The sequence below is a fragment of the Lycorma delicatula genome, chromosome 2 (genome assembly GCF_047948215.1).
Source record: "Lycorma delicatula isolate Av1 chromosome 2, ASM4794821v1, whole genome shotgun sequence".
NCBI lineage: Eukaryota > Metazoa > Arthropoda > Insecta > Hemiptera > Fulgoridae > Lycorma > Lycorma delicatula.
In genome coordinates this window covers 124,485,585-124,511,098 of record NC_134456.1, presented here as the reverse complement: position 1 = coordinate 124,511,098, position 25,514 = coordinate 124,485,585, and the positions used below count along the sequence as shown (strand labels likewise).

Below are 25,514 nucleotides of genomic sequence, written 5' to 3'. Positions count from 1 at the left end.
TTTACATAGTAATAATAAATAAACCTCCATTTTTTTTAACCGAATACAAATAACTGGTAGGTGGTTATGTGCCTTATTGTGTTATAAAAAGTACATTCTAATGAAAAGTAAATATTGCAAGAAATTATGTTTTCAAAGAAATACTAAAATTACAGTTAAAAAGCAGTCGCATTTCATTCATTCTAAAAACAACTTTTAATTAAATTAGAATTAAGATTAACCTACGTGTAGCGTTAAAAAAAAACTATTTGAATTCGTTAAGTAATGAAAAGATAAAATTGCATAAGTAAAAATGGATTTAAAAACTAGAGATCGATAGGTAGCATCGTCAACATTCTTACTCACAAGTGATATAGAACGATCTTAAAAAAAGAAGAAAAAGTAATTAACAATCAACAATTGCACCGACAAATGAACGTACATACAAAATTTTATCTACAAAGATTTTCAACAAATACAAATGAAATTTTAACTAATCAGAAAGTATTCCGACATATCTGAAAAAAGGCAGTCAAAGAGAAAATTCAGAATAAACGTTAAATATTATAAAATATAAAAAATGTGTGTGCAAGTTTATTGTCGGGTCAAAGAGAAAATTCAGAATAAACGTTAAGTATTTTAAAATATAAAAAAGGTGTATGCAAGTTTAGTGTCGACAAATCCGGCAGGCTATAACATTTTCAGTAAATAATAAATAAAAGACTATGTGCGTACTTCTTCTATTGCCATACATAAAGCTCTAATAGCATTTTATAAGAAATATATATGTGCGTTCGTTACAGAAAAATGAAATAATTTCACGATTAATTACTAGTTGATTACACGCATTAACTGTAATTAATAATTATTAAAATTGTCCCGGGTTTTGCATTATCTTCAATACATATAAACGACATTTAATGTCGGGGGGGAAATAGGCAGATCGTTGTAAGGAAAACAAGAAAATAACGTTTACCGTAAACATAACCGCGTAACATAATTAAGACCAAACGGGTCGAAAGGGGTACCTGCGAACGGCAAGGGGGCCTGGCATGACCGGCAGAAGCACTGAAGCACAGAGTCGGTGAACAATCCTAACACCATCTCTTCTTGTGTCCGTACCCGGCTGTACTGACTGAAAAGAAAAGGCGACGGTAGCAGAGTCTGTGCAGAGTCAGTCGCACACACTCAAGTCCCTCACCCTACAACAAATCCCCACTTACTCCCTCATTTGCCCCCCCGACCAGTACTGATCAATACCCCCCTGGCGCCACTACACACCCCATTCTACATTACACAGAGCCCACGGAACACCGCCCATATCCGTCCTTATGTGATCGACAAACTACACATTAGACTAATTTTTTTAATGCTTCCTTTTAAGTGAAAAATTAATCGATTGCAAGTGAAAAATTCTAAACAGAACAAAAAAAAATAATATAAATAAAGTAATGAATTAAACAAAAATAATTAAGCATTATAAATACAAATAAAAAATGCCACAAAGTAGCAGGGAATTTAAAACTAAACTTAAGAAAGAGAAAAAATTATTAACAGAAAAACATAGTTATAATTGCAAACACACAAATGAAAAAGAAGAGAAACGTAATAAAAACGAATTAAGAAGCGGTGGGGAGAAATTACACATTAATTTTAAATTACAGTTATAATGATATATTGATCCGCATACCTTTAATTTACTAACAAACATGTACAAAGGTAAACATATAAAACATCCGTAGGAAGCATTCATTAAAGATATTTTGATTACCACAAGGTGTTCTGAACGTGTAAATAGGTGTAAATAGCAGTAATGAGATGAGATCGGATAATTACCCGACAAATCCGTAATTTAAAATCATAATTTCTCTCCCTTGTGAAAATAAATGTATCTAATTTTTATACATATACAAAAAAATCATGATTTTGTAGCCTCCCCCTCTGTGTTTTCACATACTTTATATAAAAAATAAAAATTTAGTAATATCCTGATACTTTGACTCTGGCAACTCTTTCTTTTTTTTTAATGGGTTATTGACAAATTACGAGTAATGTGAAAAAAAACAGCTGACGTCGACGAGATAGGTTGCCTGCATAGGAGCTCTGTGATTATAGGTTATATTTTGGGGTATTTTTCGTTGTTACTTTTGGTTTTTGATTTTATGAGTTTTTTGTTTGGGGATTTATGTTTGTGTTAGGTTGTTTTAGTTTTAGCTTTCGTCACAGAAGAGATGCTTTCAACATAATCTGGTGGTTCTCTTGCGTGGCGTTACCCGGCTGACGACGACGGAAAAGGCTACCCAAACGTACCATATAATCAGCGATACGGCTTCACAGACCCCAGACGGAGGCTTGGAGCGTCCCGTGTCCTGGACACTTGATGAACTTTGCCGGGCGGTTGACAGTGGGGTGGCGGACGCAGATATTGAGCGGCTGGTCTTAAGAGGTTAGCCGGAAGATGTTTTCCAATCCTCTACACTACGGTATTACTGGTTTGGCGGAGGGAATGGGGCCCGCGTGGATTTTTAATGTGGCTGCTGACGTCGATCACTCGCGACATATGCCGATTTATCGCAAGGCCCCGTGGATCCGGAATTGGCTCGCGCGGGAAGGCTGAAGACGGGTCAGGTCCTGGCTGTGCAGTTTTCTGCCCAAGATTGATCTGGAGAAGACATCGGTGGTACAATTGATCGTGACCAGACGGACTACACTATAGTAGACTGATACGGCGGTTGGTGAACGTGGAGTGGCTTCGGTCTTATGCGCATCAGTTCCACGTGTGTTGCAGTAGGTACGTGAACACTCAAGTCTGCTGTTCTGGATCTTCGGGGCGTTCCGATCAGATTTTACGGTGCTCTGTAGAGTACGTGTCCAGGCGGATGGAGACGAAGCACTTTGGTCATCTCTTCATTTTGAAGTAAGCGCAGCCATCTAACAGTAGAAGATGCCGCTGGGTCTACCGTCCACTACGGTTGTAGTTAATGCAGAGGGGAAGACCTATGCGGATCTCCTCCGCTCTGTAAAGGGTGCGGTGTCGGCAGGGTGACGGGAGTTCTATCCGCAAGGCAGGGTCAGGGAGAAGACTCTCATCTTCGGGTGCGCGCTGACGGTGGTGTTGCGGAACAACTCAGCAGAGACACTGCGGCATTAACTGGGAAGGATGGCGGGAGGATTCATGTTGTCGTAAAGGACTTAGACGTACTTAAACGAAGGATGAGTTCATGAACGAACTTCATAAGATCATTGGGGAGTAAGTGTCCGTGGAAATTCTGTCTGTGCGGCCGACCTACGGGTCAACACAGGAGGTCACTTTGGCCGTGCCACCTCTTCTTGCGGAGAAATTATTATCCGACGGGCACATCCACATTGGCTGAGTGGCCTGTTGGGTGACTCGACGTGCCTCAGATGACCTTTGTTTTCGGTGTTGGGGTGCAAAGCACAGGGCCAAGTTTTGTCTTGGTCCAGACCGGAATGCTCACTGTTTTGCCTGCGGTATGGCCGACCACTTGAGGAGGGACTCCACACAGGAACTTCGCTGTTTGTCATGTATATCGCACGAGCATGTACCCAGAAATCGAAAATGTAAGGTGGCCCCACCTGCGACAGCACCATGAACATTTACACAGCTGCGCTGTGGTATCTGCAAGGGACAGCCTCATCCGGGAGGGGTGGGAGGCTCCGGCATCTCATCTTCGATGATCGGGTGGGCACTCTCTTGCAGTGCCGTTGAGGGGAAAAGTAAGACCGTAGTCCCGGCGGAGGATCCCTTTGCGGTTCATCGTTAGAGGCGAGGCGTTAAGACTGGAGTCCTGGTGAGGGGAACCCTTTGGGATCCCTTCATTAAAGGCATAGCAAGCAAGGAAGACCGAGTCCCGAGGTCTGGGCGAAGCATTGTGCCCTTCCGAGGTAGTTTTGAGGCGATGGCACCCCTTGGAGTTGAGCTTATGCTTCCGGCTCCAAGGGGCGGGGAAATCGACGGAGAAAAACTCTTTTATTGTAACAGTTAAATTAGTTAATTCTTTGATTAAATGAATTATTTTTTTAAATTAGAATTAAAGCGGAATGTCTAATTTATTTTTCATTAAATTTTATAAATAATTATTATATTTCATGTAAATGTTTTGCTAAATATCGTTTGTGCTAGATGGTTTTCATCTTCTAAATTAATTTCTAAAAAATCCAATACTTCAGGAATTATTTTCAATTGGTCTGATGTTCTGTTTTTCCTGATACGTAAATAGTTCAGAGGTTAATTAGTTCAGTAGCAATTTTTAATAGTTAAAGATGAAACAACTTTTTATTGCCGCTCAACAAAAATTCCTCAATACCAAAATTGACATTAACTACGTCAATGTTATATATATATTATCTAATTTAGTTAATACATATTTTGTCCGATATAGATTGATTTTTCACTTCATGCAGAAGTAAAAATTAATCTGGCATTTCATCGTGAAATAACTAAACATTTTACTTTCTCCTGGCTTGAACCAGGAGCTTATTTCAACCAATAAACTAATAAAATTACTAAATGAAACTGCTTTTTACCAACTTTTCGAACAAAAGTACGGTACGCACTTCGGTCGTATGATGGGATTAGGGGGTGCAATTGAATTTTCTTTACCGTTTTGAGGTATGAGTACTAAAATACCATTCATTTAAGTTGTGTCTTACTTTTATATATATATATTTATTTATTTATAATCCTATGTATAAAATCTTGTGGCTCGAAAATCTCCAAAACTACTACATCAATTTCATTAAAATCTAGATATGCTATAATAATACTGTATCTGAAGTGAAAATTTGTGCAATTTTGTGCAAGTGAAACTGTGCATGTGAAAATTTTGTGAAGACTGGTTAAGTCGTTCTTGAGTTGTGCTCAATTTAAGGTCGAAAAAATTTGAGCAGGGTAAGTTAGAAGGTGCTTCATTATGAAGTTGCAAGTTGGAAGGTGGAAATAAAATAAAATAAAATAAAGAAAAGTCGGCTTTCCTTAAATATACGATTTTTTATATAAATATATAAATCTCAATACCAAAATTTTGTAAAGACATATTTGGCATCAAATTCAGCCAAATTCTCGCGTGAATACCCTAAAACATTAATATAAAAAATAAAAGTAAATAGAGAACCAAAATGTCTAATGAACAGGTCAACATAGAATATATGCCGAATTTCACTTTAAAGAAAGTTTTGGAAAATTAGTTCATACACAAGTAAACTGAAATAACTGCGACGATTCTATTGGTACTTTCGTTCACGTGAGACGACGTCAATAATCTCAACCCCCCCAAAAAATAAACCAAGTATTAACTTCCAAGAGTACTTACCCATCCGGCTTAATATCCGTTAGTATTTTTTTTTTTTAAACTTAATATGTCTAAAGATTCAGTTTGTAAAATTACGGCTTACAATTCTTTTTAAGATAAATGAGTGCATAAAATAAAAGAAAAGAGTAAATCCGACCCTACTAACGGGCATTTGTAAGTGTCTATCTGTGTGCGTGTTCCTCCTCCTTAGCTTAGCACCGGACTGTAACGATCACTAGCGGAAAATCCCGATTCATTAGTACAAGTCTCGTGGTGGTCAGATGTATACTTGTTATATTATTATATAACGACATATGTTTATATTAATTTTTATTTTTGCGATTGTTTTTCTTCATAAAATAATGAACTATAACCAAAAAGTGGGCAAAACATGTAAGTCAAATCGAATTGTAAAAAATACAAATTAGAATTTTGAATTTTATACTTCCTCCTTGGCGATTTGACTTTGAAACAAACTTATCTATTGTTATTGTGTAAAGGAATGTTAGTTTCGTACTACGATTACAAAATACTACAACAAAAAATAAATTCATTTAATTTATATTTAAGCTTCCAGCTCTCGTAGCGAGTGAATTTGCATAGGGATATTATGGATCTTGATGAAAATGCTGAGTGTGCAATCTTTAAAAGATATTGTTAGAGATGTGCTGGAAGCGACTCTTTTGCAAATGGAAAATATTAATCAGTTACAGTTTCAATGGATATATGAATGACGTGCTGCTTTACAGTTCTTGCGAGCACATTAAGAGAGAAAAATGTGCTTGTGATTTCTCTCAAGATGACTGAAGATAATTAGCTTACTGTTTAAAGATGTATTTTAGAGATTTAGTTAATTTTGAAATTGTGTTGATTCCAGTTTCAGCGCATTGAGAGCTTGCTATTGTAATTACCATTATGTTGGTAATTTGGAGGAGAGAAGTTTTTGGGCATGGACAGTTATATGTTGCGTTATCAGAGTAAAAGCATGGAGTGGAGTAAAAGTGAAATTGTCTCCAAAGCATAGGGATAAAAGAGTGAAAAATGTTGTTTTTAGAGAAATTTTGGATGGTCTAGAAGTGGAACAGTGATTTTTCTTTATTGAGAAGAATTTTAAAGTGCAAGCGGATATTTTGTTTTGAAGTTATTTTGGTTTTAGAAAGCGTGATGATGGTAACCCACCCTAAAACTTATTTTCTAATGAGGAAGAGTGCTTAACTGAACAATGATGAACACTTTTTACGATTTTCCTTGTTCAATTTTCATCATTCAAAAACAGAAAACATTTTTACACAAGAAGTAATTAATTTTAGACACCTAATAATACGATTTCGAGGCGCCGCCCACCAGCAGGGCCTAGCTGCAGCTAGTTAAAAAATAAATATAAGAAATATATTTTAAATATATATTCTTTAAAAAGAAAACTGATCAAATTCGTAAACATATTTTAGCATTACACAAATAAAAATAAATCTACAGTTTTATCATCGAGACAGTTTTCATTATTTTCTTTCAGGTAGCTGATCCGTGATCAATTTACACCTTTTGTAAATGAGAAATCATGCATAAAACTATATATAACCTTTTTCTTCAGCATTAAATTGGGGACAAATAAAACCTGCCGATATATTATACATACATATTCCTGTAGATCATTGATTCTCAAGCTTTTTCGCCCACCGTCCACGTTGAGAATCAAAACTTTTCTAGCACCCCCAAATTTTTAAACTTACCATCTGTTAAAAATAATACTGCAATTGCTGTTTTTAAGATGACACTCAGAAACAGCAATTTGTAATTGTTTTTAAACGTGGCATATCCTATTTCTGAGTTGAAACTTACATTTTAAATGAGAGCAATTAAAACGCATATTTAAATCATATTTGGAAGTATTTTTATTAAAATACTTTTAAAAAAAATTACAACTGTATCTATGTAGTTATATAACAACACTATAGATAGCATATTCAATATAACAATAAAATTAAACAAAGGATTCAATTGAAAAATTACACTTACATTAATGTGAAGGGTGAATTTGATGTGTTTTTAACGAGTTTTTTAATATCAGGCTCGAATTTACTTAAAAACAGCCTTTCGGTAACATGCGACCAATTTCTCTTTTTGGTTAGCAACGTTGCTACAGCACTAAATCCACGTTCAGACAAATACGACGACGGAATTGCTATCAGAAACCGTTGAACAATCGACCATAAATCCATGGTAGTTGCGGGATTGGTTTTTGCAGCCAAAATTCTTGGTAGCCATTCTTGAATTTTATTTTTATTTCTTCGTTTGTCGTCAGTTCTATAAGTTGTTCAAACTGGGATGATCCTGCTGTGTTGACATTTGAAAAACGATCCAACACCCGGTCTGTCCATATTTAACATGTTCTGGAATCGATCTTTGAAATTACCGTGGAGGTTCTCCAAGTGTTGGCAGTAAACAAGCAAGTCATCCTTGTTGAAGGACACCGCTGATAAATTAGGGAAGTACTTAAATTCATGTTTGCCCATATTTCTCTTGTGTAATAGCAGTTTGGCAACAAAGCAGCAACGACATTTTTTATTTTAATCGAGTTCAAGTCGTCACGTTGAAGCTGGAGATTCACTTCATTAAACAATGTACATAGGTCTGTCAAATAGGCAATATCATTCTTTGATGTAATGAGGTAGTCGCGTAATTCCGTTTTTATTTCCAGGAACTCTATCACAGAGTCAAACAGATTTTAAAATCGAGTCGGGCATGTACCCTTTGATACCCAGTGCACTTCTGCGTGAAGTAGCAAGCGGTTGAAATCTTTATCGCTGGCAACGCAAAGCTGACTAAATAATATGTCATTTAGCGAGTTGCTTCTGATTTTAATAACTCCTCTGATAACATATTGCAGTGATGTAAGCAGGCGTTCACTCAGGTAAATGTTGGCGATGAATGACGCAATGTACAGCAAGCACGTCTGAAACTTTATTTTTTAAGTACGCTATGAAGCCTTTGTGAAGCCCTGTCATAGCCAGAGTGCCATCAGTAGCAATTGACATAATATTCTCAAAAGAATTTCCTTTTCGTCACAAAACGTTTCCATTGTGGTACATAAGGTTTCCCTCTTTGCACCTGTCTTTAAATTTCTAGCAAATAATTGTTCGACATATTTTCTCATCGCTCATAAAACCCACGTATGACAACAATGCTTCATTAGTTGGTAAAGTGGACTCATCCAACTAAATTGAAAATTGGCAAGTCTTCAGATGATTGCATAATGATTCTTCGATCTTTTCAGCCATTTCATCAATTCGTCTTTGCACAGAACTATTGGTCAAAGGAATTTTTCGGATATCTGACGCTGGTTTATGGAGCACAGTGGTTATTACTTCTTTTACAGCCGTTAAAATTAAATCTTCCCCAATAGTGTGTGGTTTGCCTGTTTTAGTAATTAACTGAGAGGTATTGTACGAAGTTCGAAGTCCGTCACTGCATTGATGACTTAATCATTGTAATATATGTTTGAGAAATGCTACATGATTTATAAACTAAACGGCATTTTAAACAGGACGACGAAAGCTGTAATTTTGGAATAAAAACATATAATATCCAATGATGACTGGTTTATTTATAATTCGTGTTCAAAAATTAAAAATACGTTTGTTTTTTTTTCTACTGAAATTTTATTTTGTGTTGTATAAGTATTTTCTGTCGTTTTTTTTTTCATTTCTTGGTAGATAATTGAATAATAATGCTTTGTATATAAGTACTCATTTGTTTTGACATTTATTAGAAATCGTCAAAATGACATAACTGGTGACTGCTACACAGAACAAAGAAAGGTTCGAACTTGCATTAGTGGCTGCGAAGTGACTGTATAACAAAAAATATAAATCGGTTTTATTTTTATTTCTTACTACAGCTACATTATACACCGGCAAAAATATTAAAGGGACACCTATAATTATGATAAAAATGATTGTACGCTAACTGTTTTAACTTTGCAACCAAGGGACTTGGAGAGACGAATAAAACAATAAATTAAAGCTTGAATACTCTACTTTTTGACAGTGCACTTCACATTTCAAAAATCATCAAACTAAAAAAAAATCAGCGAGAGAAAGGCATTAAAATTTTGAGTTTTCCTTCGTGTTTGATCGAGTGAATGGGAAAAACGAATTTTTTCAGTAAACTGCATTAATGTCGTTTGAAAGCTTAAGACTTTAGTTTTAATTTCTTTTTCTTATGTCTCAACGATTTTTCTGAACCGAAATATTCAACTTTATAGAGAATAGTGCCATTTTTCTCTTTAATGCTGCGTATCTCCCGATCTAAGAAGAGTATTGATACAAATAAATATGGAAATTGATTGAACATGGATAAATCAACGTGACAGTTTTTCACTTTTTAACATGATCTCCAGCAACATTAATACTTGCTCCATCTTTGAATCAGCTTATTTAAACCAGCTACAAAAAAACCTTTATTTGATGTCGGAGCCAATTTACCAAAATTGTTTTGACAATTAAAAACTTCTCAATATCTGCACCAGCAACCGTCATTGCCATTAAACTTCTAATCACGCAGCACCTCCTCGAATGGAACGATAATTTGAAATCCGTTGCGGTCAAGTCAGGACTTTACGGGGAGTACAGTAGTGCTTCCTGATGCAAATTATAGATGGTTTCTCGAGTTACATAAGGTTATGAGACCGCGTGTAATAACGAAGCAGAGGATGCAATTACGCAGAGATCTAGGGAGTTTCAACACTGCTGGCTTCACTTTATTGATAAACATGCCACAGTAGTATGCGCTGTTTATTGTACGCTAATCAAGAAAATCGACAAAAACTGGGCCTTTTACATCGCAAAAAATCATCCGAACTTTTCCTGCCGATTGAATTTTTCCTTCTCAATAAACTCGTGTACCTCCACTCCATGCTGTCTTTTTGATTCAGGGTCTTGATGAATCCATGTTTCATGACAAAATTAGAATACTGTGTAAAAAAACATCACCTTCCTACTGATACCGTTGTTTCAACTCTGAGCACATGCGAAGTCATGACTCTTTATGGTGATCTATGAACTCTGGAACCCATTTTCCGCTGGTTTAACAGTATTTGAGCTTGTTGTCATAATGTTATGAACTGTATCTACACTTACTTGTAACCTTTCTGCTATAATATCAACTGTAATCCGTCGGTATACTTGGACGAGAGATTCTATAAGTTTCAGGTACTAGAGTAAAAATTCAATTGGACGTCAAAAATGATGCTCGTCAGTAACTGAAGTGACCTTTAAATTTTTCTACCAGCTTGTAAAGATTTTTGTGGTTCATACAACTTTGTCCGTATTGTTTGGTCATAAGAGAAAGAAAAAAGAAATAAAAGAAAATTCATATATAAAACAATAAAACAAAAGCGTAATTGTAATATCTTTAAAAAAAAATTATTCATACGTCGAGGATAACCAAACAAGGGAATACCGCTGAGGACGGGTAGATAGATAGGTATTACGATTACGTCTGCATCAGATGTTCTAGTACAACAAATTCTTGACAAGAACAAAGTCACTAACTGCACTGAAGAAGGAACTGCTTAACTAACTCAGAAGGCATCTTCTTAAAAAGGACAATTTTCAAGAAAATTTTGATAGCGAGTTGTAAATAAATTTCAAAAGATTTTAAATTATTATAAAATGAAAAAGGATTTTGGTATAAATGTTACGACAGTAAACCACCGAAACACTAATAATAGTAAACCATTAAAAATGAAGTCCCGATGTGCATGCTCTTCTTTTTTGTGCTACTAAACTGATGGCTTCTAATCGTTAAGTTTTACTTTCCAGGCAAATATAGCTATTCTAACTATATTAATGTAGACACAGTATGGCGATCGTGTCAAAAGTGAAGAATCAGGTTTTTTTTAAAAGATTCTACGTTTTAGGGTCCAGCTAGTTCATCTAGACAAAAAAAAACTAATGTATGTATGTATTTGCGTACGTATTTGTATCGTACTACTTTTGGCCTTATATCTTAGGACTGAACAGAACAATTTTCTCCAAATTTTGTTAAAATATTTCTAAATAAGGCATTAATGATTTAATTAAGATGTGGGGTTATCGCGAGGAAATCAATTTCTATTTTCTTCAAAAGCATTTTTAAGAATATTAAAGCAAATCTGTCACAACGCACAAATAAATAAAATTTTTCTTCTAAAAATAAATTCGTACCTCTTAAAATTGAAATGTGTTTTATTCTTTTGCTTATATATCCCTTCGGTTTAAATATTTTTCAAAAACTGTTTAAAAGTTATACTTCATAAATTTAGTTATCAATAAATTTCAACAATTTTTTTAAAATTATGTATACACCCCAGACCTAAAATGCAGAAAAGATTTTGCAATGAGAGCTATGCAAGGTCTACTGCATTGTATTATATGACGACCGACGTAACCAGGAAAATAAAATATATTACCAGCATTTTTTCTATTATACATAAAATAATAATAATTTCATTTTTAATGTGCGAGTATGAAATGTTTACACGGGTTAATTTTACATCAGAATTAATTGTCTGAAGATAGAAAATGAAAATAATATTTAGTATTGCCTACAGTAGCAATTATTATCCAATAAGGGAAAAAAGTAACAAAGTTATCATCTTAATCCTAAATTTAGAATGGCATACCTTTCCCAGAGATCTTTATACTTCAAAAATTAGAGTAAACATTGATAAGGGTAAAACAGGATACGAGCTGACAACGTATTATGTTTATCCGGTGCAAAAAAAAAGCGAGTTTATTAGTTCAACTGATACATATTTTTCTAGTGCAGAGACTAATTTTAAAAATTATCGCTTGAGAACATAACACTACTTCAATGAAGAACATTGTTTTTCTTAGCCTATTCCCCCAATGCGATGATTAACAGACAATGTAACTCATCCAGTACTTATTAAAAAAAAAGTTGCCTGTACAGCTCATATTTTGGGTTGGTTATGATGCATTAATACGAAGAGAACTGCGGTAGATAAAGATATGTAACAACACGGAATCGCCTTTAGAAAAAAACTACCGATCAAAATTAAAAGAATGTTAATATTTCCCTTAGAATAAAATGATAAAAACATAACAGATACGGGTGGGGAGAAATAACGTGAAACGACTCGGAAATCCGGGGCAGAACAGCGAAGGGGAATGACCCATGACGTCATCATCGGCGCCAAGAAAAATATATAATTCACCAACTTAATCCAACGTCATATTACTTCTAGTTTTCAAGCACAAAGTTCAAGTTTATTTAACTAGAACATAAAAACTCTTATTATATAAAACTAAAAAAAAAAAAATACTATTGGAAAATACATTGGAAAAATAATGAAATAGAACATGTATATTGAAATTTAATATTGCCTGCAGAATAAATTAGCTACATCTTCCTTCATTAGTAATTCTGAAAACAACGGACATAAATATAAAAAAAAAAATATTTTCGTGAAGTTATATCACTAGTTGTTAATGCTTAACAAATTTTCTTTAAATTCTAACATAGGATTTATTAAAGTTGTTCCGTAGTAGGCTGTCTTTTTAGGTCAACTGTTGTCAAAGGAAGAACTACCAAATTAATGAAATTTATTGGATACCGTTTCAGTTGAAATAAATATTAATTCAGGATAATGATACAACACCTTTGTCCTCAGATTTTATTTAATGTTTGCAAGTAAAAATTTAACTTATTACTTCATGGTCTTTCCCCAAATTATTAACGAATTCCCAAAGTTGCCTGAATAATTAAGTTTTTAAGTAGTGTTTCAAGTAAATACTTTTGGTACTTACGTATTAGCGTCGACCATAACCATAATGATCCCGTAACTTTGAAAATACTTCAAAATTACGGGATCATTAACATATTTTACGTATTAAAAATATAAGCATTAATGCGTATAATTATACATAAATTAACCAAACCTAACCTACACTTGCTTCGCTCGCTCACATCGACTAATTAACAGTAATGTTTTCATTATTTAAATAATAATTGATTGCAATAATTACCGAATTTATTTTTTAAACATTCAAAACATTAGTATTAATTAATCAAAATTAGCGAGCGAAACGAGCGTAGGTTATGTTTGGTTAAATCATATTTATAAAATAAATAAATACAAATGGTTATAAAAATGGTAATATAATGTTTTATCGGGTGATATTAACAGTCCAAAAGTCTGTAGTTTATTGGTCGACGGACATTTTCTGTGAGATATCATAATCTTTGTAAAAATTATTATGCCTAGTATTGACGTGCATACCCCGATCTTAATACACTTAAGGCCAGGATAAAAAAAATTTAGGCTAGGATTGTAAACTAAATTCGGAAGAGAGGGTAGACCGTCCTTCAAAGTTCTCTCCGTAACCACACACTAAAGTGAAAACCACGTTTTCGAACCGATTATTCTGAAGTAAAAAAACTGGAAACAGAATTTTTGGACTATAACTTCTTAAGCATACTATGTAAATAATAATATTCAGTACTTTCTCTTCTGACAATTATGAGATTTTAATTCAACTCGTTTATAGTACTTTTATTAGTCGAAAACGAAATTACCGAATTCGATATAGTTAAGTGTATATTAAGGACAAGGTTCCATAAATTACCTTTTAACAGATGTGTACATCAAAAAAAGGAGGGAGAAAAACGCAAAGAAAGAATTTTCATAAGTCCGTGCCTCAACAGTGAATAGTAGTAAAAGAGCCCGTTCGTAAAGGAACGTGTTCTAATCCAGCCACTTACATTTTTAATTATGGCACAAACTTAACTTTTACCCGGGTGGTTGGGTTTCTTTTCCAACGCTACTTTTTGTCCAGCATCAGCGACTAATTCCTTCTTTTTTTTCATTGTGCACAAATGTCACATGATAACACTTAAGTACTTTTTGCTTCCGGAGCACAGAAGATTTATTTTATGACCTACTACTGTACCACAACGTGCCAATAAATTGCAACCAGTTCTTTATTTGTTTATCTCTTAACCGTTAAGTTTAGGTTCCTTCAGTCTTTTTTACTGAAACTTCCTTCTGAAAAATTCTTTTAACATTCATAGAGTTCTTATCCTTTCTTTCGGCCACTCCACAAATAAAATCTTTCCACGCTAATTTTTCTTGTGTCCTTTTCTTCAAACCAGTCATAGCTGTAGAACTTTGTCTGGCTGTTCGGGATAGTCATTCAAACCAGGTGTCCCTGCCTACTCCAAACACTCCTCTCTAACAAACCCATTCTTGAATACTGCTTTAATTCTTCCTTGTTAATATATTTTAGATTCAGATAATTTTTTTTCCTAAGAGAAATAATTCAAATGACAGTCGTAAATTAGTAATAAATTGACTCATTAGAATTCACTGCACATAAGAATTAGAATAGGCAGAAATACAATTTCCGCACGCGTAGATGACTTTCTGAAGAGATCGTGGGAGAGGCATTACAAAACAAATGAAAGGAGTAAAAATAAACTACAAAAAGTAATTTAGCTTTTTTTTTTACAAAATGCTAAATAGTGTACAAGTATTACTTACAAGAAATAAACGGTGAGCTACTGAGAATTAGTCGTAAAATATCGTACCTATAACTGGTATTACGTTTCGTTAAAGAGTAAGCTTTCAATGGATTTAGCCGGAACGTTATTGCATTCCATTTTCCTACATTCACCTACCGTAGACGTAACATCTGAAAATTCGAACGCGAGATGCCGTGCTCTAAATCGTAGTTAAAAAGGAATATAAAAAAATAAGTTAAATTAAATAAACCGTTAATTTTATACGCAGGTTTTAAGGTTAGAATATATTAAATCACAGAAGGTAAGGAATTCAGAAAAATGGTCGCTTCTCTCAAATAATTTTCTTTGCAAAAAAAAAGAAGCTGATGCTGTACATCTTTTCAGCTATATTACTAATTCGACGGGCAACGGTATCATTTGATAAAGGTATGGACTGCAATTGTTTGGCAGAACTATCTCCAAACATAGTTTCTACAATCTTGATTACCGCTGGAAAAATAAGCCCTTCACTAATAGTGTGCGGCTTTTTCATTCACAAAGATTTTTTTTAAAAAATGATGTTTGCTTTTCATATTATTTTAATTTTAATTCGAAGAATTCTCGGAGTTTGATGACGTACTCACTATGAAGCGCCATCAACTGTCGTTTTTTGTTTATTAGGTTTCATGTTGTCTGCTGCCAAAATTTTTGAGCAAATAACACACAGGGGATCTTCCTACTTCATTTACTTCAGTACTGGTAAATCTAAAATTTAAATACTCGAGAATATTTTCTCAATTTTATTTTCGGAACCACGATCGTCTGTGAATTTGATGCTTCGCTATCGTCTAATGGTCGCTTACGCCCACTTAAAAATTTATCCATGATTCTGTATAAATCTACTACCGTGAATATTTAAAACCGTGAACTGGAATTCAACACGCAAATTGCAACATATGATTCGATAACGATAAAAGGATCGACTCGACTGAGATTGGCCGGAATTTAACGAGGTGCAGCATTTATACACGTATGCGCAGACGGCCGCGCACACGTTCCAGAAAGTTCGAGACAAATCGGAACTTCTCGCGAAGCCGCGAGAATGTCAAATATGGTAGACGTAACACAGAGAGCAATAGAAAGGCAAAGACTCTAATTTTGTCAATGCAGCTGATCGGTGTTGCCAAATATCAATAACTTTACTTATTCTTGATAATTTGTAAGGTTTGTAATTAAGGTCGTAGCGTAGCTTTAGCGTCAAAATACATTATTATTGTATATTTTGTTATTGTATGAGAAAGGCGCGCGCTGAAAATTATGATTGAAAATTGGGTCGCAAATACTGAAAGGTTGAGAAACGCTGGTTTAAAGTTTTCTCATATTTCTTCTCATATTTAAATATATTTATTCATAATTCCTGGAATTTCTTGTTTAAAATAATGTATCACACAAAGGGTGTTCATTTATTTAAGTTACAACTCCTGGGACACCCCCCCCCCCCCAACCATAATGGTTGAAATTCCATCTCTCGTCAAAAGGAAAAGTAGTTGATTGATACCTTATCCTGAAAGTTACAGTATTCTTATCTGGAACAGTTTTGATGTTGAGGGGTTTCCATACTTTTCATTCACTCTGTATAATACATTATTTAATTATACAGAATAATTCATAATGGACTTCACAAATTTAAAAGCAGATAAAAATTTATTTAGATAACTTACAGATTTGGATGAGGTCTCATTTAATATAAAACACATCAAAATTTGACTCGCGAAGTTCATTAGTTCCGAATTCAGTCACCAGTGTTGTTAAAAATGGATATATTTACTGGTGCGGAACGTGTTCGCTGTATGTTTTGGTTTCACGATTTGCAGTCAGCAACTGCAGTTCAACGTAATTTTCGTAGAGTACGGTAGGGAGCCTTCCAGTAGGCATACAATTTCTCTTGATAGCAAACCTTTGTTGAGACAGGTTGTTTTGTTAAACATACAAAATAACCTAGACGCCCATGCGTCACTGAAGCTCCTGTGGAACTCGGAGAAAGTTGTAAAACTTTCTCAGAGTTCTTTTACTTCTTGTTTGCACTTAGTCCGAAGAAATCAACTCATGTGCGTCTAAGTCTGGCATTCCACAAACGACTGTTTGGCGTGTATTACGTAAACGATTGCACTTGGAAGCCATACAAACTAACCATGGTTTCAACACAATTATAGATGACAACAAGTTGCTCAGCTGCAGTTTTGTGGGGAAATGACGGATAAAATTGAAGACAATGATACATTTTTCGTGATGAGTCAAACGTTTCACATCAGTGGCAAGGTAAAAATACCCATAATTGCCGAGTATACCCTCATGTTAATTGTAAACCCTCATGAAACTTTGCAACACGTTTATGATAGCCCTAAGGTTTAATGTTTTTTGTGCCCTAAGCAAACAAAGACTGTACGACCCGTTCTTCTTCCAGGAAGCAACCGTAAATGATATCGTTTATCTGGAAATGCTTAAAAATTCTGTAATTCCTAAGTTACACAATGATGACTAACATGTACGCCATTACTATCAGTAAGACGGGCACCACCTCACTACCGTATAGAAATCAGAGAGTTTCTTCGTCACTCATCCTTTTCCTTCTCGATCAACTACTTTTTCTCGAACTACAGACATATTTTAACTAAATAATCTGATTTTATATCCACTGGAATAAAATATAACTTGTAACATGAATTCGGAACTATAAGCAAGTCAAACAATACGTTTCCCAAAGGAATTTAGTTTCTGTACACAGCTTCAAAGACATAAGAAATCCAGTACCGCAAAATACATAAAATTACGAAAAGTAAAATTTTTAAGCCTAAACTGAGATGAGGGTTGATTAATTTTACAACGACCCTTCAACATTCATCATCGACCCATCATTAGATTTACAAAATGAGAAATCTAGAATATTTTCAGCGTGAAAATATAAAGGTTACAAAAACCTTACGATAATTTTGAAAAGAATCTTTATTATATCAGGTTTTGAAACAAAAATTTTCTCGATTACAGATTCAACGTAACTTTAAAGCTATAAAGCGTTTTACAAATGTCTAAAGACTATTTCCGTTGAAGTCAAAATTAAACGAATATGTCATAAAATTGAATAGATGCACGAAGACAATGGATTAACCTAATCCCTCCTTATCATAAAATGCCTATCTTACATGGATATAAAAAATTACAAAATAAACTGACACCAAATAAATATCTTTACTTTGAAAGTATATCTTACTATCCACTCAATGGAAAATTTGAGATTTATTAACGAGAAGATTCTTGTTCTTGCAAGAGTTAGTGTTAATCCAAGTTTTATTATTATTGGTGTTTTTTTTTTATTCTGCAGGAATCATCGCAAATTATGCATAAAAAAGCCTTAATTTTTTGCTTGTTACAATTAGTCATGTAACTTGGTTAAAAAATTTATATTACGAAAAAAATGTGATGTAAATTTATAAACAGTTTCATCTGCACATTTTTAATAAAAAAAAAAATATAAAAAAAAATGTTATACACAATAAAATTAAGAGTGCAAATAGGTTAAATAATTTTAATACGTTTACGCATCGTTTATTGATTTTTAAAAGCAAATACTTTAAAATAATATGTTTGTATACTATTTCACTTCGGTCTGTTCCTTTTATCAAAAAGATAAGTTTATCTTTTTGATAATATCGATATATAAATTTTCATACGAATTCATTCCTGACCTTTATTAAATTTGTTAAACAATTTCATATTTATTTTTTCAAACAAAAACTTTAAATTTCTCTTTTTGTAAATTTAATTTTAATATTAATACTTCGAAGATTGTACATTCGTAGATAATCTGAAGGTGCATGAATGTTAATATTTTTTTATAATCTACGTAAGCGGCAAATCTTAATGATAACAAACAAGCAGGAAATAGTGTGCAGTAAACATTCTTTATTAGTGAACAATACTTATAATAGTTTTTAAAAAGTGTGCAGTTTGTAGTACAGTGTACAGAAATAAACATGAAAATATTAAAAATTAAATGGAATCACTAAAGAAATAATTCGAAATGTGCTGTAAAAACCATAGATAAATAAAAAATGGAGAAGACCGTAAGTTACAGTACACTAATAAATATGGTTTGAATAGAAATCATATTCTGTAATTCAGTATTTACATTTAAAACCGTAAATTTTTATGGATAAAGTATCGAATTCTTTATCTATGTTCTACTTTTGACAGTAGCTACATGCTAATTTGAAAAAAACGATTTTTTAATATAATTTAGTATTCTTGAGTACATTGTCGAGCTGCAATCCGCTATTAGAAATTATATGGATTGATATCTCCTTCTTCAATCACTGTAATTTATTTAAATAATCTTTCTGCAATGTGCTCAAGATCGTAGCAGTGGGTTTTCAGAGGCGAAGTTTGTTAAAATGTAATAACCTGCCTGATTTTTTCAAATTACTCAATAAGTTGTCAGTTTTGCAATTTAATGTGGATTCAGTTTATGAACCCATACTACAATTGTTCAGCGTATGAACAATTCATACACCAGTATAATAAATAATGACGCATCAATTTGTATACAGCATTAGCAATATTTCTTTATTTGTCTATAATGGAAAATATTATCATTTCGTATGTTTTAGATAATGAGATAAAGTATAATAATAACAAATATCAAGCTGACTATTCGGGGATTGAAACCAGGACCTTCCATTTAGAAGTAGGCTGCTCATAAAATTATTAGTATAATATAAAATTTATTTTTCCAACAGAAAAGTGATATCATGTCAGATTTTTTTTTCCAGTGAAAACTATAATGGACGTATTGATTAATTTGTAGTTTTTTTACGGAATATTATTAATAGACTTCCCAATATAAACTAGGACTTTACAAGAGTAAATCAACGCACGCAGTTATAAATATTAAGTAACTGAATGTAGAAATCCACGGTACTAAAAAATTTATTGGATAAGACACGGAAGAAATTTTAACATCAAACTGAACAATTGAAAATTAGTTTACTGTAACATATTGGATAGGACACGGAAGAAATTTTAACGTCAAACTGAACAATTGAAAATTATTTTACTGTAGCATAATCCCTATCATACGGAAAGTAATTTAGAACGTTAAAAAAAAAATTATGACAAAACTTCAACGTTAAGTAGTTTCACTTAAGATAAAATTCAATAACAGAATGATTTTTATGGGTGCAACTAAACTAATAAATGGAAAACAATCTATAAAAAATAACCAAATATTTGTGTCGTTACATACAAGCATTTGTTTGGTCCTGAATAACATTAAGACGATTTCAAGATCCGTATTTACTTTTTAAATATTAATTTCCCAATTTTGACATTAAAATGTAAAATCGAAAAATACAAATAAATAAATCTATGACCAAATTCATATAAAAAAACCTATGTAATATACAATTTTTTTTATTCATTTTCTTAATGTACGATTAAATAAATAGAGTTCTCATAATTAACTAAGAACAAAGTTTAAATGCAGTCAAATTAATTGAGACAATTTTTACTTCCGTTAAAATACAAAGAGCTCATTGCTGAAACAATGGGGAAGGAAATTAAATAAATTGCAATACCTATTCTAACTACACCTATGGCATATTTCTTTCTTCACGCTCGACTAAAAACGTTACACCCATTAGTCAACCGTAGCAGTCAATAATAAAACGGATGTTTTCAAATACAATTTTTATATACCCTAACAAATTATACAGTATGCTTTAGATCATTCGTTCTCAAAATGGGATATAACGCCCCCTTACGGGCGCCGGAAGCCTCCAGGGGGAAGCGGAAGAAGGACCACAGAAAATTGGGAAGAAAAAAATCAGATTCATCCTTCACATTAATGTACATGTAATTTTTCAGTTGAAAGCTTTGTTTTTAATTACTGTATTGTAATATTGAATATGCTATCACTATTGTTATTATATAACTATGTAGATACAAAAAAAAAATTTTTTGAAACAATTTAATAAAAATACTTTAAATATGATTAAATATGCGTTATAATTGCACACTTAAACGTAAGTTTCAACTCAGAAATAGAATATGCCACGTTTAAAAACAATAACTGCAATTGCTGTTTTTAAGTGCGTATCTTAAAGACAGCAATTGCAATTATTATTTTTAACAGGTGGTAAGTTTAAAAATTTAGTGGGCGATAGAAAATGTTTCTCAATGTAGGCGGTGAGCGAAAAAGTTTGAAAATCAATGTTTTAGAAACATCAAACTATCTTTTGACGAAATTATCTTTAGTAGCCTTAATAATTGTTCAAAGCATTATAGCAGTTGAACAGTATAACTACTTTTATCAAAAATCCAAAAGCTATCGCTTAGCGTTTTGGGTTATTATTTTGTTTACTTTATCGTTTGAAGTCTATTAAAAAGTAACTGTATCATAAAGTTATGCAAGTGAAAAAATGTTTGAACGATTTTGATAAAAAAAAAAATACAATGTAAACAAGCTACTTAATTAATCCATATAAAGACAATTACGGAAAAAAAAACCGTATGAGTAGTCGATTTTATTAAATTATGTCAAACATCTGTCATAATATGTAGAATATTATCATCAGAATATTAATTATATTCATTATGCAGAAAAAACAGAATAAATTAAGTTTTAGTTAAAGAAATATTCGTTTAATCTTTGTATTTCATACACTACTTATTCCTCAAAGTCAAAAACAAACTAATTTAAAAATGTTTAAAATCAGTCATCCCAAAAAAAGAAATAGCTGTTACTCGTTCTTGAAAAAGTCAATAACTGAAATATCGTTCATAGAAAACGCCAAAAAAGGTCGAAGACAATATTTTTAAAAACTTCTTTGCGCGTTTTATATGAAAATAAAATAACTGAGTTAGAAAGAAGTGTAAAAAGGGCTATTTTTCTTTAATTTCCATCATTCTACTAACATCAATTTCAAAAATGAAATGAAATTGCTCAGTTAACATTGAAGTGATCGGCGGGGGGGATATATAAACACCAAATTTAACCTATTATAAAGCGAGTTATGAGTTTTAAATAATCGGCGAAGTTATTAAGCGTCTAATGAATGTACTTCATTTATAATGATGAAATTCTCTAGCCCAGAAACAGCTATAGCATATTTATTCTACAATAATACCGCAATTTTTTTGAAATTTTTGAAAATGGCTCTACACGGAATCGCTCAAAGGATATGAAACCTTCCTATGTTCTACTGAAATATTAAAATATAAACTGATCTAACAGAAATCTCATAAAAACGGTTATGAGTTGTTGAAAGTGACCTCCATTATGCGATTCACATAACTGAATATGACGTTGCATGCTCTTTAAACACATGTAACGTTTTTTAATTAATTGCAGTTACATTGTTCAATCTCGCTTTGAAATTCGGGAATGGTGACGATGATTTTTGTAAGCAACATCCTTAAGGTATCCCCACAAGAAAAATTCAGGAGGGGATAAATCAGGAAACGAGGGGTCACAACCCCTTCGAAATCACTCGTCCATGAAAACACTATTCCAAGAAAGTCGTAGTGTTACTGGCTGTATGAGCCGTAGGCACTGTCCTGCTGAAACCACATTTACTCTAGCCGGACTTTCTTTTTCCTGTTTAGCCTCCGGTAACTACCGTTTAGATAATTCTTCAGAGGATGAATGAGGATGATATGTATGAGTGTGAATGAAGTGTAGTCTTGTACATTCTCAGTTCGACCATACCTGAGATGTGTGGTTAATTGAACCCCAACCACCAAAGAACACCGGTATCTACGATCTAGTATTCAAGTCCGTGTAAAAATAGCTGGCTTTACTAGGACTTAACCGCTGGAACTCACAACTTCCAAATCAGCTGATTTGGGAAGACGCGTTCACCACTAGACCAACCCGGTGGGTACTCTAGCCGGACTGCAAATATAGTGTTTACAAATTGTTGCATCATCTTTATGTAGCACTTACTGTTCATTGTGACAAAAAAGAGTGTCATGAAGATTCGCCTATGTGAGATTGCACACCAAACACCCACCTTTTGTCCGTGCGAAGGAGATTCGCACAGCTGATGCGGATTTTCGTACACCAAATGCGTGAATTCTGTGTATTTATTACGTGTCCATCAAGATGGAACCACGCCTCGCCACAACAAAATCAATCATGAAGTTCCCCATCTGGTGTTACAGATGACATGAACCACGAACAGAAAGCTGCTAGTTTTCCAGTGTCTGCAGGAAACAACAATTCTGTACGGATGCATCTTTAAACACTTACACAATGCCATGTGTGCAATACAAGCCGAGAGACCAGACTGGCTAGATAGGAGTCGCACAGACTTCTTGGTACTAACAGAATATGCAGCTTGCACATTTTCTGATGTTAGCACTTTCGGTCGATCACTTTGGCTGCATCTGCCACATTCCCTGTCTCTTGGAACTTGTCGCACAGTCCCATGATATAGAACATGTTTGGGCATCCACACAGTTCTTTTGTGTGAAGGCATTCTGGGTCTGTGCATAACTGGCACATCTAATATATTGGGAGACAATAAATAATTTTCTGCTGCATTGTGCAATCCATTTTTCCTCAACTAAACCAGCAACGAAAAAAGAAACATTCTTCCATAAGGTTGAGTTACTTTTAAACACTGTATAATTAGAAAATACCCGTTTTCTACTTTGCTGTCTTTCACAAGTATTGAAACACTGTGAGAATCACATTTTTCTAGTTTTGAACACGTAAAATTAACTGAACAATATGCAGACGTAAACACATCAAATTTTAGTCAACCATGAATAAAGCAGTCCGTAAATATTTATTAAATTATATGATTTCCTATATTATTGAAATTTGTAATGTTTTAAATTTAAATACCTCTCTGGATAATAAAATTTGTCACAAAGTAGTAACTGAAAACTTCGCCGCTATATGCAAATAAATTTCCCAAACATGTTAAATGATAGAAAAAAAATTAAATAATTTTTTTTGTTTCTTAATTCTATTTTCTAATGATAATTTATAATTAAACTTAAATAAATGAATGTAATCACGTATTTATTTAAAAAAATAAAAACAACTCATTAGTAGTTAGAATGTAACGTAATCAATAAGAATGCTAATAAAAATACCTCTACTCATCAACAATAAAACCGAAATAACTTAACAGGAATTAAATGGAAATTTTTCATAAATTACCAAAGTAATTTACGGTGGTTATGGTTATTTTTCATAGTATAAGTTATGTCTTATATCCTATCTTATCCTCTGTCAACACACCAACAAAATGTTACTAAAAAAAAAAAAGATCTGATGTGGACAACACGTAACTTCCTTGTAAGCCTATTAAATTACATTTACAATTTTTTATAAATGAAAAGTAAATAAAATTTTATTTCATTAAAAGCTTCTGATATTTTTTATTATTGAATTAGTAGTCATCGAAAACTTTTTTTTACAATCAGAGGTTAATAATTTATAAATCAATATATTGATTAAGGAGATCTGAGGAGTCCGATTCGAACCAAAATCTAATTGTTTGGATCAACATCCTACGGCTAATCGTTTCTGAGTTATGCGAGATACATACGAACGTGCGTACAGACGTCACGCCAAAACTAATCAAAATTGATTCAGGGATGGTCAAAATGGATATTTCCGTTGAAATCTGGAAACCGAAATTACTCGCGATCACAATACTTCCTTTACTTCGTATAAGGAAGTAAAAAGCGGTATCAAAGATGTACCCAAACCCCAAAGCCAAGCTTAAGAATTAAATTATACCATAAATAAATGCGGAGACAATGAATACAAATGTTATTAGTGTTTACGCCAACGCGTAAAAAGTTGTTTTATTCCAATAAATTCAAGGTTATGGTCGAGTCTTGTAGTTTACAGGCTTGGTAAATTTATTTTGCATTTTGTAAGGCTTATCATAAGTGTATTTTTAAAATAGGTTGTTTGGGTTTGTTTTCCATATCATTTCTCTCAGTCTCCAGTTTGACTTACTGATTGCATCATCATATTGGTGTCAACGTATTTCATATCTCGCATTATTTATTGCCGTTTAGTCTTAATGTATATATATTATTCTTAAATGTTTTTTTTCTCACCAATTTCAATATTGTCATAGTTCCTAGAAGTTTATTTCTCTTTGTCTGCCCTGATGTCATTTCTTCAACTTGCGTATTCAGAAATTATTTTATCAGTCTTACGTAATCCTTTAATGGTCTGCTTGCCTGTAAATTATTTTTGTTATGTCTTCGTTCCCGAATTCCACACGTTTTCTCTAATCGTTCTCATACTAACACTTAGACACTCTTGTTGTCAACACACTCACACACACTTCTGTCCATTGCTTTGTTCGCTTCCCCTACTTCTCACCACGCCAGCTTTGTTAATTCTAGTCCTGACTTTCACGTTGTGCGGATCCTCCTGGTCCTCCAGCCTTGGAGGACTAGGCTTCGATGTTCTCTCTCTCTCGTATAATGTTAATACTTTCGTCGTCTTCATCCTCTTATAAACGTTGCGGTATTTCTCTGTCGAAATATTCTCGCCAGTGTTTTGTGACTTCACCGATCTCTATGTTTTGTTTTGCTTCGTTTCTTTGTTAAGTTAATCTTCCAATTCAGTATATTACGTCTCTGTTAAATGTGTGCCAATCACTACAACTGCCAATTCTATCGACGCCG

General features: G+C 33.3%; 1 protein-coding gene across 4 annotated transcripts in view; it reads right to left on the bottom strand.

The window, feature by feature from the left end:
- The window catches only part of stai (stathmin), a 129,148-nt gene that overhangs the window by 32,388 nt on the left and 71,246 nt on the right, over nucleotides 1–25,514 (bottom strand). The window contains exon 1 of one of the 4 annotated variants that reach the window (XM_075356207.1): nucleotides 1,008–1,153. The exons of 2 other annotated variants lie outside the window; for them this stretch is intronic. In XM_075356207.1, the coding sequence (XP_075212322.1) occupies nucleotides 1,008–1,083 (76 nt within the window). In that variant the 5' untranslated portion in view covers nucleotides 1,084–1,153. Of the gene's footprint in view, nucleotides 1–1,007; nucleotides 1,154–25,514 lie in introns of those variants that run through there. One more of the 4 variants, XM_075356206.1, reaches the window with a different exon arrangement.